The sequence below is a fragment of the Aulonocara stuartgranti genome (assembly GCF_965226115.1).
Source record: "Aulonocara stuartgranti genome assembly, chromosome: 18".
NCBI classification, from domain to species: domain Eukaryota; kingdom Metazoa; phylum Chordata; class Actinopteri; order Cichliformes; family Cichlidae; genus Aulonocara; species Aulonocara stuartgranti.
Genome location: NC_138954.1, coordinates 20,124,978 through 20,138,034, shown reverse-complemented (window position 1 = coordinate 20,138,034; position 13,057 = coordinate 20,124,978). Strand labels below are relative to the sequence as shown.

At 41.0% G+C, this 13,057-nt stretch overlaps 1 protein-coding gene across 4 annotated transcripts in view; it reads right to left on the bottom strand.

Annotated features, from left to right (window-relative positions):
* Positions 1-1,237: 1,237 nt before the first annotated feature.
* The window catches only part of fgf12a (fibroblast growth factor 12a), a 31,291-nt gene continuing 19,471 nt past the window's right edge, over positions 1,238-13,057 (bottom strand). For all 4 annotated transcript variants that reach the window (XM_082514154.1, XM_082514153.1, XM_082514155.1 and 1 more), the window contains 3 exons: positions 9,843-9,946; positions 2,577-2,775; positions 1,238-1,609 (listed from right to left, as the gene is read on the bottom strand). In XM_082514154.1, coding sequence (XP_082370280.1) covers positions 1,494-1,609; positions 2,577-2,775; positions 9,843-9,946 — 419 coding nt within the window. In that variant the 3' untranslated portion in view covers positions 1,238-1,493. The remainder of the gene's footprint in view (positions 1,610-2,576; positions 2,776-9,842; positions 9,947-13,057) is intronic.

Sequence of the window (13,057 nt, the reverse complement as noted above, 5' to 3'; positions counted from 1 at the left end):
AAACAGTCAGGCACCCTGTCCACCAGTGTTGAAAAAGTCTCTGGTCATTTCACAACAGAATAATAGAAATAGTAGAACTTTCTGGAAATTAGTCAACACAACCCTTCACGGCCGGGCTTGCCAAAAAAATTGCCACTTCTTTTCTTTCTGCGTAGAAAAACTGCAGAAGTCTTTAATCAAAGGTTATTTCATGTTTAGTCCATATAGTTCAAAAGCACGACTACTGTTACATAGTTATATTTTGAGTTGTTGTTATAGCTAACAGCAGAAAAAGGGGTCTGTGGTTCTCGAGGTGCAAATGCGAAGTGACCGTTTTTGGCCATGGCTCGTAGTGCTGATGTTGGTCATTGCCATCCTCTCAGCTTTTGGAGAGAATATTATTCTTTGTCATTTTTGACAAGTTTGGACATCTCTTTGTTTATAACCTAATGCTCATTTTAAGTGATGAGATAATACAGAAACTGTATCAAAACAGGTTTTCACTCGTTTCCAACTTTTAATGCCTCATACAACTTTCTTTGTCTTTTCTACTGACAAACACACCAACCGTGGAGATGTGTTGTCAGTGTTTTATTGTTTTTGTTTTTTTATTTAGAGACATACTAGACTGCACTCTGTTATATTGCTTGTATCGGTCCCGTCCTGCCACAGCAGGGCAACATATGGAAGTTTGTGTCCTATAGTCACATTAGTCTAACTTACAATACACACCTGAGTAAATTACATCCCACCCTAAGCACTCTGTTTCCATTGAAGTCCAGCAAAGAGAACTATCAATATATTTAGTCTTACCCTCACACCAGTGCAAGTGGTGTGACAGTGCATTCAAGATCAAACTGTGAGAGAAAAAAAACACATAAGGGTAATAAAAAAAAGTATTTTGTCTCAAAAACAAAAAGCTAGTAAATAAGATGATCGAGCAACAGATTAGTAATGACGATTATAATGAAGATGGTATAGTTATTATTGACAACAACACAATAAAGCATATGAGAATGCAATAGCATGTAGGAAAAAAATCAATGTATGAAAAGTGAACATGTATTAAAGCTTGTTTTTCACAGCATAAATCGAAAATGACAGATACTTGTATTTACGTGAAGGGAGACCACCATTTCTTTGTTTATCACAGCGTTTTTATACTTTTTTGCATAAAATGGTTGGTCAAGTCCTGATTGAAAATGACTTCTCCATATACATATATATATATATATATATATATATATATATATATATATATATATATATATATATATATATATAGTCTTTTTCATATTAATTCATCTAAAAGGTTTTCACAGGCAAGACATCAGTTTTTGTTTTCGTTGTCTTGGGTGTACAGTAATAGCTCCTCGTTGTCATCATAAACCCCTCTGTTTGTCACGGGCCATGGTGGTGCATACATTGGGAGGGACGGGTGAAGTTTCCTTTGGCCCCTTCCCTTCATTCAGGATGAGGCCTCTCCCCCCTGCTGGAAGCCCCTCCCTCAGATGCTATGTGGAGTCCTGATTGACAGCTTTCCCTCCATTCATGGTGGGAGTCCCTGAGCTCTTCCTGGAGCGGTGCTTGTCCTCTATCTCATGCAGTGATGGCTCCCTGTACATACAAACTGTGGAAAAGATGGAAAGCCAAGGAAAGGGATGGAAACAAGAGGAGCGGAGAGGAGCGGAGAGGAGCGGAGAGGAGAGGAGAATGGGGACAGTAGAGAGTAGATTGAAGAGATGGATGTGCAGACAGAGACAAGGTCAAGTGTGAGGCTGGGACAATTATACCAGGCTGAGAGGGAGAAGACAGGGGAATTAGGCCATGTCTGCACTTTTTTATCACATTGCTTGACAAGTTATTACAACAATATCTATGTGATATTTTAACAAAGCTCCCACAAAAGATATGTAAACTACTGCGGCACTGAAAGTGAATCACTTGCCAAGTCCAAAGTCCTGCTTCACACTTGTGAGAAACTGTGCCTGAATGTGCAACAAAATTTTAAGGATTCCCCCTTTGCCCGTACACTGCTCTACTAAGCTTCATCGAAAATGAGATAGTTAATCTTGCTGACAAATAACAAAGCAAGAGCAAAATAAATGCTCAAAATGATAAATCCCTTTAGAAGCCAGGTTTGGAGAATGGGAATGCAATGCAAATGATTTCATTTTGCTCCCTCATAAAGCTTGAAGAATACCAAGGATTGTTTGAGCTAAAACAGCGGATGTCAATATATTTTACCTTTAGGTGTGTCAAAAGGATTTGCTAAGTTTAAAAAAAGAACATTGATTTTTTCATTTCCCATGATGCACCTATACTATGTTTCATCAGTTTCTCCCTCCTCCTTAATGCCAACGTATTAACAAACTGAACAGTTCCAGCTGGTAATGAAGGTCCTCCAAAGCCAGATAAGACATTATCTGGTTTCAAAGGCTAATTAGAGCTGGTGGATCGCTGCTTTAACCACCAGTGTTGCACGATAATACTAGTGTACGTGATGGGAAGTGCATGCATTACAAAAAAAAAATGAAATCAAAAAGAAATAACATTAAAGCTGTACCAAAAATGTGCTTCTACAAGTTTTATGATACCTTCAATTGGCCTGGGAACAAAGTGTGATGAGGGCTTAGTCTTCTTGACTCGGTTGCCCTTCATTACTTGTCCCTCCTTGGTGAGACCAAGGAACCAGGCCCGACCTGACTCCTGCTGTCGGTACACAGTGGACGAGTAGATCACATAGTAGTTCTCAAAAACTGACTCCTTGAACTTACACTCTGGGGTGAACACCTCCTGCAAAAAGATTGAGTGCAGGAAGGTAAAAATGTTATAGATATTTGTCAATGCAAACAGAAAATACATTTTCACCCACATGAAAGCTGAAAGCAGCAAAATAAAAAAAGAACTCATGACCAGTATGTGAAAGTTGCCAAGGTCGGTAAACATCCAGTAACACACACACACACACACACACACACACACACACACACACACACACACACACACACACAGGAGACTAATGAGAACGATAGTCTTATTAGAATAATGTGACAATGGAAGATTTCTATCTCTTGGTTTCATTATCAAAGTAAGTCAAGGAGAGAGGCAAGGGGACTCACAGTAATGACTGGAAAACTGGAAAGAACCAGATACTGGATACACTGCCATGCCTGCGTGCGATGCCAGATTATTGCCATGACAGTGCAAGACAGGAAACAATGCTCTTGACTCTGTAACCCATTCCAGATGTACAGTAAAGATGCACAGTCATTTGTCACCTTTGGCAATCGTGTTAGAAAGGCTGGAAAATGCACAAATTTGCTTTTTCTGCACAAAATCTTTACTTATCACCACACATGTGCTGATTAATGTGTGCTGACAAGGAGGCTGCCAACCCCTCAGTCCTTGTCCCTGTTCACAACAATGTCCTCTTCGAGACTAAATTAAAATCTAATGCCAGTCAATTTGAAGGGCAGGGAAGTCGTGTGTGTGCCAAAAAAAAAAAAAATGCAGGCAGAACAGCTGGTTTGGTAGATGTTGGGCCATCTCAGATCTCAGCTAAGCCAGACTTTGTACTATGGGTGTGTTTTTGTGTCACTGCTATATTTCATTTATTAATGTCTCCTGCAAGGTTCTGTGCCCTTTTAAGGTTGTCTGTTTGAGTGACAGCCCAATTCTACTCCCTGCTGGAGGTGACAGTGTGTGTGTAGTCCAGGTATTACTCATGTAGAGGGGACCTAAATCTGTTTATACCATCACGTTATAGGGACGTGTCTTCCTTGTGGGGACAAAAAGAAAGTCCCCATAACATAAATCAATGCATTTTATGGTTAGTGACATGCTTTAAGGTTAGGATAAGGGTAAGGCTTTGACAAACAGCAGTTATACTTATACTCTACGTCTTCGGGAGATTAATGCATGTGTAAATGTCCTTTATGAAGTAATTGATACAAATCAGGAATCATTTAAAGCTGTTTCTGACCACATGTTTAATGTAAGTTTTATAGCTGCTTTACTTTTTAGTTCTGTTTTGCTTTACCAGCTCCCGAGGAAAGCATCTGGCATCTTTACTGTGCAGTCCAAACTGTGTTTATCAGCTAGTTGTTAACGTCATCTGGGTATCTTTTCAGCAGGTGGTATGGATTTAAAGAGTGCTAAAAATCTGTGTAGAGCTTTGTTGGTTAGTCATTTTAAGCAGCACCTGTATATTACACACAGTCATTTGGCTGATTCTTCATGCAAAAAATAAATAAATAAATAAATAAAATCTGTAGCTTTAAATTAGTTTATGTCATATTCAGTACAGTTTAAAGAGTGTGTGTGTGGTCTCTTTTTGGATGGCACGCCGCAGTTGAGAGTAATGAGTCCCAGTGTGTATGACCTCAGTGCATTGCAGGCTGAGTAAGGGACTGAGGGAAAGTGGAGGTCACATGGTCGACAGTGTGGAAACGTATCACTGGTCAGCAGGAGAGAGGACAAGCTCTGGCGGCAGAGTGTATCTGAATGCCTGCTGAAACGCTGTCAAACGGCAAAGATCTGGCTCGCTGTCAGGGCACTGGGGTCACGTTGTGCCTGTCTGGCTCTGTGTGTGTTTATGTGTGAATGTATGTGTTTGAGTGGGTGGGGGGCAGACAGTGATACATTACACAGCAGAAGGCTTCATCGCTACTTCATCTGTTTGGTGCTCAAATTAGGCCAAGAGCACACACACACACCCACATACATACGCACCCAAGTACTAACCTACCATTCACCATTAGCCACTTGCTTTGCTGACACATTATAAAATTCCCTCCACATTCTCCACGGCAACAATGCCCTGTGCTGTCCATGAAAAGCTGGAGCGGTTTAGAAAGCACCCTGGATGCAGTTTGGGAATGACTGGGGTGAAATGTAAGTGACTTTGAAGTCTCTAACAGAGAACCTTGTTCACGGATGACTGAGTAGAAATGCGAGGTGAAGAGATGGGGTCAGACTCTATTGTGATTAATGAGATTTTATTAATGGACATAAACCACAGAACCGCAGGGACAAAGAAAAAGCACAAAAATACACATCAACACACATTCTCAATGCCCCAAATATATGGACAACAAGTTTGCCCTGTCACTTCCTCTGCCAGGAGCTCATAATTAATTGAAGTTGTTACTGCACTGAAACAAGTTTTTTAAAAAGAGCTAACAGGCTCTGCAAGCTGATATTAAAGTAATTGAAAGGATGCTTATTTATATTCCATAGCAATCTCATGGACAAAACCAGAAGACTTGTTAGCAAAACTGGACATGTGCTTACATTGCACCTTTAGTTGGACCTCAGTTTGGACCTACGGATTGATAAAAAAAAAAAAGCTTCACCTGAGACGCTGTGAATAAACACAGCAAAACTGCTAACTGAATGCAAATATTTTGGCTGTTTCTGCATATTTTCACAACATTTTTTTTCTTTTTTTAATATAAAAGCTTATCATCTGTTTTGACAGAAACAAACATCAAACTGATTTTTGAAAGGACAATAACGCACCAATACCCTTTTGAGTTTGCAATTCCTGCTTTGCACAAGGTATAAATGTAGCACTACAGCATTGAATTACCACTCATTTCGCTATATTTTGCTTCCAAGGAGCCAGACTTCCTAGCAACTTTTTTAAAGCAGTCTTGAACAATGAATGTCATGTCCTTAAAAAATTGGGGGGAAATCCATGAAAGACCTGACACAGGAATTGAGATGCATCTGGCCTGTCAGTTGATCCATCTACTGTTTGTCAAAGTCTCATCAGAGGTGGTCTCGATGGAAAGGTGGCTGTCAAGAAGCTTCTCACAAAAAACAGTAACAAAAGGCTAAGGTATACCAAATCGGCATCAATATGCATGGAGAAGGTCAAAACACCAGTGATTGTCTACAGCCAATCTGTGATCTGTGGTTTTGGGTGGTGCTTGTTAAAATTGGTGGAATTATAAACACAGAAAAGAACTGTCAAATTTTGACCGACAATGCAACACCATCTGAAAAGAATCTGATTGGAAACTGCTTTAGTTTTAAACAATGATTCCAAACATACTGCCAATACAGTAAAAATGAATAGAAGGAGGCCCGGAAGCTGGACTTCAACATTCCTGAAGCAATGTGGGATCACCTTGACAGAGAATTGAGCAAAAGACAGCCAACAACCTTTGAAAAGTTTTTAAATGTGCGCTTGTGTGTTACCTCAAAATAACTAAATTGTGACCTTCTTATAGAAAATCATAGAAAAATAAAGAAATAAAAACCCCTCTATCGCTGAAGTCTTCAAAAACTCCACAGAGAACTTTAAAGACCAATGCTGCTATTTTCACATCATCCTTGATTTTTTGGACATGATAGTGTTACTCACATCATGTTTATCTAGATTTCGGGTTATCTTAACTTTAATACCAGCTGCAAAACCAGCAAAACAACCTCATACCCATCACCACCTCTGGTGGTTCTGCACCTCTGTCCAGATAAGTGTGAGGTAACATGTGTGTTTGGGGCTTATGAAAGGTGTGAGTGCCAATGTATGGAATGTAAAATGAAACTCGAAGAATGAGAACAAGATGTAATGGATTGCCAAACTGGGTTGCCAAAAGAACTGAGCTGAATGCATCCTGAATCTAAATCAGCTGCTGGCTCCATCACAGGAGGGAGGCAACTCTCTGGCTCTGCTTTGAGGAGCAGCTGCCGACAGACATCTTTTGAATTTGGATAAAGATGTGGAGGATACGGCGAGGACCTCAATTTAAACATGGGCTTGAGACACTGGTGTATCTGAGAGATCTGGGCCCTGTGACAATCCCAGCGCTGCCATGGAACTCCCGGGGAGCTTATTATTATTCTTGGAGAGATTTAGGTCTGGGATCGTCTAGACGTTACTTAAACTGAAAACTCTCTTTCTCACTTTTTTCTAATTTTCCCTCCCTCCATGCTTATCTTTTTTCCCTCTGTCTGACTCTGGAGTCAGTCACTTTGAAGCAAGGTGTTATTTTTTGTCTTTTCTCAATTTTCTCCACAGATGATGTGTTTGATTGTCTGCAATTAAATCGCACCTACTTTTTTTTACCTTTGGGGGGAAGGGGGGGGGGAGGTGGCTGTACATGGCATTAGCATAGATTCAACACCATGAGCAGCTACATTGTTTGCACACACAGAAGCACCAGTTTAGCTCATAAAGTAATCAAGTAGAATGACAAACTACCAAACCTTCGTCAATTTTCTATTGAGCCATTTATCTAAAAACAAAACAGTGTGCGATTTACAATTTTTTTGCAACATAAATTAACATATTTAGATAGATAGATACTGTAGACGGTAGCAGTGGTTACTGTTGTGCAGCAAAGTAGGTCATATTGAGTGTTATAAATAATGGAAGGGAACTCTTCATTGTAGATGTTCAGCCCCCACGCACTTTATCACTAAACACTCCACATAAGCACCATCACCCAGCTCACCCTCAGCTACATCAGCTTCCAATCCTCATCAGCAAGCTCTGCAAGCAAGAAAAACCAGGCAGCATATATGTAACGACTTAACTGATCAGCAGTGATAGTACTAAAAAAAATGATACCTGACACCCAGATAAAAGACTGACAGAAAAGGTCCTCAAGGGTGCAGTGCAATTTCTCAGAAGCATCTCAAACAACAACAGAAGAAAGGGTTGTCGCGTTCTCTCACTAACAAGACAGCGCAAAGAAGCAGGAAGGAAAAAAGTAAAAGGGAGGCAGTGTTAGAGAAGTAGGAGGATATCCCTCAGTAATTATCTCCCAAGGGGGGGGGGGCACGGGAGAGAGCTATGTATCTCTGCTCTCAGATGTAAGGAAGGCAAAACAAGACGACAAAACAAGCAGTGACAAACTTTATAGTTGGTGGAGTCAAAATAGTAAAATGGAAGGCTCATCTTAGAGAGGACAGGAGGACGGGAGCAAGAGTGAATAAGCGAGGATGGCTCGGAAAAACAATGAAGACCCAGACAAATAATAATAAAAGTAAATGTGACTAAGAATGAGGAATGAATGAAGGACTTACTTTATGGCCGTGGTTGCACCAAGAAAGCTCTCATTAATGCATGAATAAAGAACAGAAATGCTCCCCATAATGCCGTTCCTGCAACGCTTTATTATTTATCCGCATACATAACCTGTACTGGTAAACAACAGAGGCTATATTTGCTTTTACGTAGTTTGCATGTTAATTTAATCTTTTTATGAGCCCCTCCAAGGCTTATAGGCTTATAGGCATTGGTAAGGAAATAACCAATGCTAATCGTCCATGCTTCACATCTGAGGAACCGGACCCCTTCCACATGGCTAGAAAATTCATTTAGTTTGTGGCTTTGATTAAAACGGTCCTTCGACTGCTACAGCAGAAACATCCTAACCTCTAATTAAAAATTACTCTAGCTGTTTTAGAAGGCTCAAAGAGTTGATTCTGCATCCGAAAAAAATGTGGATAAAATGATGATAAGTAAAGACAAATGTTTGTTACACCAAAAGCTGCCTCTTGACACTGAAGTACTAAATGGTTTGTAATTAATAATAATAAAGTACTCTGACACAAATGATGATTTTATAAAGAGCGGGTTTGTGTGGGGGTCATTCAGCATCCCCAACTTGAGTCAATTTGATAAATTAAAAGATTGCTGTCTGGGCAGGATTAAACTTTAATTAGACATAGATAGGTGGGAGGAGAATTATTATAAGCTTCACAGTAGGACTGAGAGATGTGCACTTGTTTATGAGCCTTTGGTTATGAATGAATCTGTCTACTGGGTGAGTCATAAAACCATGCGCATTTACTGTATGTCCTTCTCTGAACTTGTGAGTGCCTCATACATCTGTCTAGGCACTGAGTTGTGTTCAAGTTGTACTGAGTAAAAACTGCTTGTCATTCTGAAATAACGATGGTAAATTGAGCTAATTTTTCAGTTATTCAAGAGCACATTTAAAAAAAACAAACAACCAAAAAAAAGACATCGCGTCCACCATTCATCTTCTCAACTCAAACTTTTCCCCTTGTCACCCTAACAGTAAAGCGGCGCCCTTATCAATAAATGTAAGCTGCAAGTTAGCAGACACAGGCTTCACTGTGTCCTTCAAGTATTTTATGAGTATTTTAAGAGAGAAAAAGTTTGATGGGCAGTCTGTGAATTCCAGCTCTCGCCAGTCATTTATCATGGCTGTCTGGCAATCACACAGCAATCACCAAGTCCCTCAGCAGAGGTTTGGGAGTGATGCAGCCCTCCCATCAGCTTCTTTCTTCAGTAGCACTATCCTCTGCTAAGACTAGAGGTTATATAACCATCCCAACTGGGATATGTATTGCAGTTCTTTCTCGCTGTCTTACAAACACGCTCCCTCTGCAGCTCATTTTCCTAAGACATGCATGTCTTGATCTTCAATGCAGCAGCCACATCTTTTGGCTGGAGACCCCCCAACTCCCGGTGCATATATTCTACACATTTACATTTGTAACGTTTACCCCAGAGTCTTTCTGTTAATATGTTAAGATTACGCTACACTTTTTTTCTCATACAAAACAAACTGAGAGCACTTCACTGAGCACTGAACTTAATATCAAATTAAATGCAAAGCATGTGAGGTGCAACAAAGGATGGGGAGGGGTTGGGAGAGATAAGTGCTGCACAGCAACACAAAGGCACATCTGAAGAGCTCTTAAATTTAGCAGAGATGAAAGGGATTGGCAGGGCTGAGTCTTTGCAGCAATGGGATATTAAAACAGACAACAAACAGAACAAAACACAACACGTGTTAATGAAGAAATACGCATGCTGGCACCGCTCAAACATGCGCGACATGGCGGCGTGACTGGAGCGAGGAGTCGCGTCTTACCGAGCTGTAGAGCATGCCCTCGCCATTCATGGCAATGTAAAAGCCACTCTTCACCCCCTGGATGGCCACCACTCTCAGACCCACGGGAATAAGATTAAACAGGGCTGCAGAGCAGACAGAGTGGAGGAGAAACAGTTACAAAGAGGCAGAGACGAAAGAGAGACATCAGACACAAAGGACAGAATAGGACAATTGAGTTTTCACTTAACTCTTGTAGACACAACACCCTCTGATCTCTGTTCTTTGGCTGTCTGTCAGCGGTAAAGTGAACAGTGCAGGACATAGACAAAGGGAACTCTGATGCACAGTGACACAGTGACACAGCAGGAATCCAAAACTTTTTTAATGACATCTAGCTGAGGTAACTGCACAAAGAATCACAAAGCATCCTGTGATTCTTTGTACATCTTGTTGAATTCAAGTCTCCTGGATGGCTTAGATTTTGCAAAATGAAAGCAACTATGTACTATTTATGCACACATATGTGACTCTGTTTGCAGCAGCTCCAATATGAGAAATTGTAACTGGCACTGCCAGTCAGAAAGGAATTGATAAGCTGCCATACCGGTAGAAATGAGGCTTACTATGAGTGCAGCTAGTATGTCCAGGCACAAATGTTCAGGTTTTAAGTCATCAGCGTTCATTTTGATCATATTCCACTGCAATCTGAAAACCTGCTTCTGACTCAGTGATTACTGAACGCTGATCCATACCTGAAAGTATGCAGCATAATCTTTAAAGCAGTGAGACGAGCGTCAATAAAACAGCGTAGACATAGATCTGTGATAGCAAACAACCGAAATTGTGTTTTGATTTAAGACCCCATCAATCACTAAACTGCTGCAGGCAAATGCTACTGAATCTCCTGAGCGGACTGAACCATCAAGGGCGTTGGTTTGGTGAGGGCGTGCTTTGCGTACTGTGATGTTGGAGTGATTGTTCTGCAAGTGTCAATGGGGACTACCAGAAAAGGCTGGCAGGGGGAAAAAAAGGCATCGGGCCAACACAGGTCTGTCCTCTGAACAGATTCTATTTCACTCAATAAATATCGACGTGCTGCCAATGGTTTAAACCTGACCTCGGGGCCAGTGGTGCGCGTGATACCTGCCGGCCGCTATGCAGGGACATATACCCTTGAGGCCAGACAGAATGGGTACTTCAGCCCCTTCAGTTTGATTTTCTAAGACTTCTCAGCTATTTTTCCATCTGTTCCCTGCTTCTTATTCCGTCATTTCTTTACCTCCTCTGTATGCTCCCTCACTCCTCTTTCCATTAGCCGCTGCTGCGTTTGTCTCGTCGATGTCTGGCAGTGTCTGTCAGAGGCACCATCAACAGTTCGGCCTTGCTTGAATAGTGGGAGGAAAAGAGACATAAAATATGGCCCACTACTACACTATTATGTTATAATTACGATCCACAATCCCTGCTCTCATTTGCCTGCCAAAAAATTTGAGAGCTGACAGAAGCTGTCATTCAGTTATCATCTAAATGCCAGCACCAGCATTTGATTGATTCCATAACTACCTGATGACTATTCTCACACTGATTCTTCCTCCTTAATCACCTCAATCCTATCTCTCACTGAAAAAAGAGAGGCCGGGCTGGCGCTGGAAGAGTTAAGCAATTCTCCAGGGATCTGTTATCGTCAAAGGGCCAGACAAAATAGGTTCAAACAACTCAATAAAGGAAAATCCTCAAAATGCCAAGTCTTCCAGAAGAGCAGTAATCGACTACAAAAAATCCTGCAGCGGCTAGACTCAGGCAAGTGAATTTCATGTGAGGAATACTAGCACAGCAGGAAATAAACCCTGCAGGAAAAGTTTCAGAAAGAAACTTAGCCAAATTTCAAATGCCAAGGGCATATCTCCAAATCCAGAGAGAAATCCAGGTATACACTGTCACATTTGCAATTATATAGAGCTTATTTTTTTTTTCCACACTCCAGCTGGAAACTGAAAGCACTTGAAATTAGCGTATGGGTCTTCAGGTAATAAGGAAGTCTATCCTTATTCCATCCATCAAACCCGGAGCATCAGAGATAGATGAAGCGTGACTGCCTGAAACCGCAGGTGTCTCATAACCAGCAGTATCTTTCTAGGGCTTCAGAGTGTGCAGATAATTACTGCAGGCGATCAACTGATGACAATCAAATTAATAACTGTTCAAATTTGAACATGGATGGTAATTAATGGAACGGTGTTCCTAAGCCCTCGCTGTTAGTTAAGCGTACAGCTTCCAGCCAGTCATGCTTACCACTAAAGCAATTTTCCATACTTGTAACTGTATATTGAGCCTGAAGGCAGCAACTTTGTGACTCAGTCGAGCACTTTGCACAATTTGCCAAACCCATAATAAAATCGAGCTATTTAAAAATGAGAGAGGCATGATTAAAGAAGAAATTCCATTATTTTCTCATTTTTCATCATCATTTTCCTCCTTTTTGTCACTAAAACTGTTTCCTGTTCAGCGGTGTCCTTGTTTCACCGCTTCCCGTTCCGCACTGAAATGAAGCAATTGATAAAAATGAAAATGGAAACCAAGTGCACTCTGGGTACAGGTCACTGCTATTATTCAGGCGCCATCATGCTCCTCACTACCATCGGTTCCACTGAAGCACCCCCTGAAAATAAATTGCTGTATTCTATCAGCTAAAGCTGTGGATGAGGCGGGTCAGAGGATGTCGTAGTTGAAGGGTGGAGGATAATCTATTATTCTAATAATCCAGCTAAGAGATCAATGGCTCAGTGCAAGACCTGAATACAAAATCTCCTTTCTCTTTTTCTGACAGCGATTATTCTTCCCCTTTCTCTTCCTCTTACTGTCTCCATCTTCTCCTCTATTCTACACTTTGAATTCCTCTAGTGGCACCTCCTGCTCGCCTCTTCCCTCTGTGTGTCTTACTTTAGACAGTCTGTATGCTTGAGGCATCTAATATAGAGAATTATTCATTGGGTACAAACGGAGAAGGTGGTATTTTTAGTTTGCTGTGGCTGAATTATTCACTGCATTCTTCCATCCCTGGGCCAGGGGGACTGCTTAACTAGAGGATTACCTAAAGGTGGGGAAATCCTCACATGCAGCTAAACCCTCAACCAGCTAAAACCTTTAGACACAATGGAAACCTTCAAAAGAAACAACAAAAAAGAACCAGCTGTTTGCTCAAGCTAAACACATGAAATGCATTATATGTGAATGTTTCTCACTTTCCTTCCCAT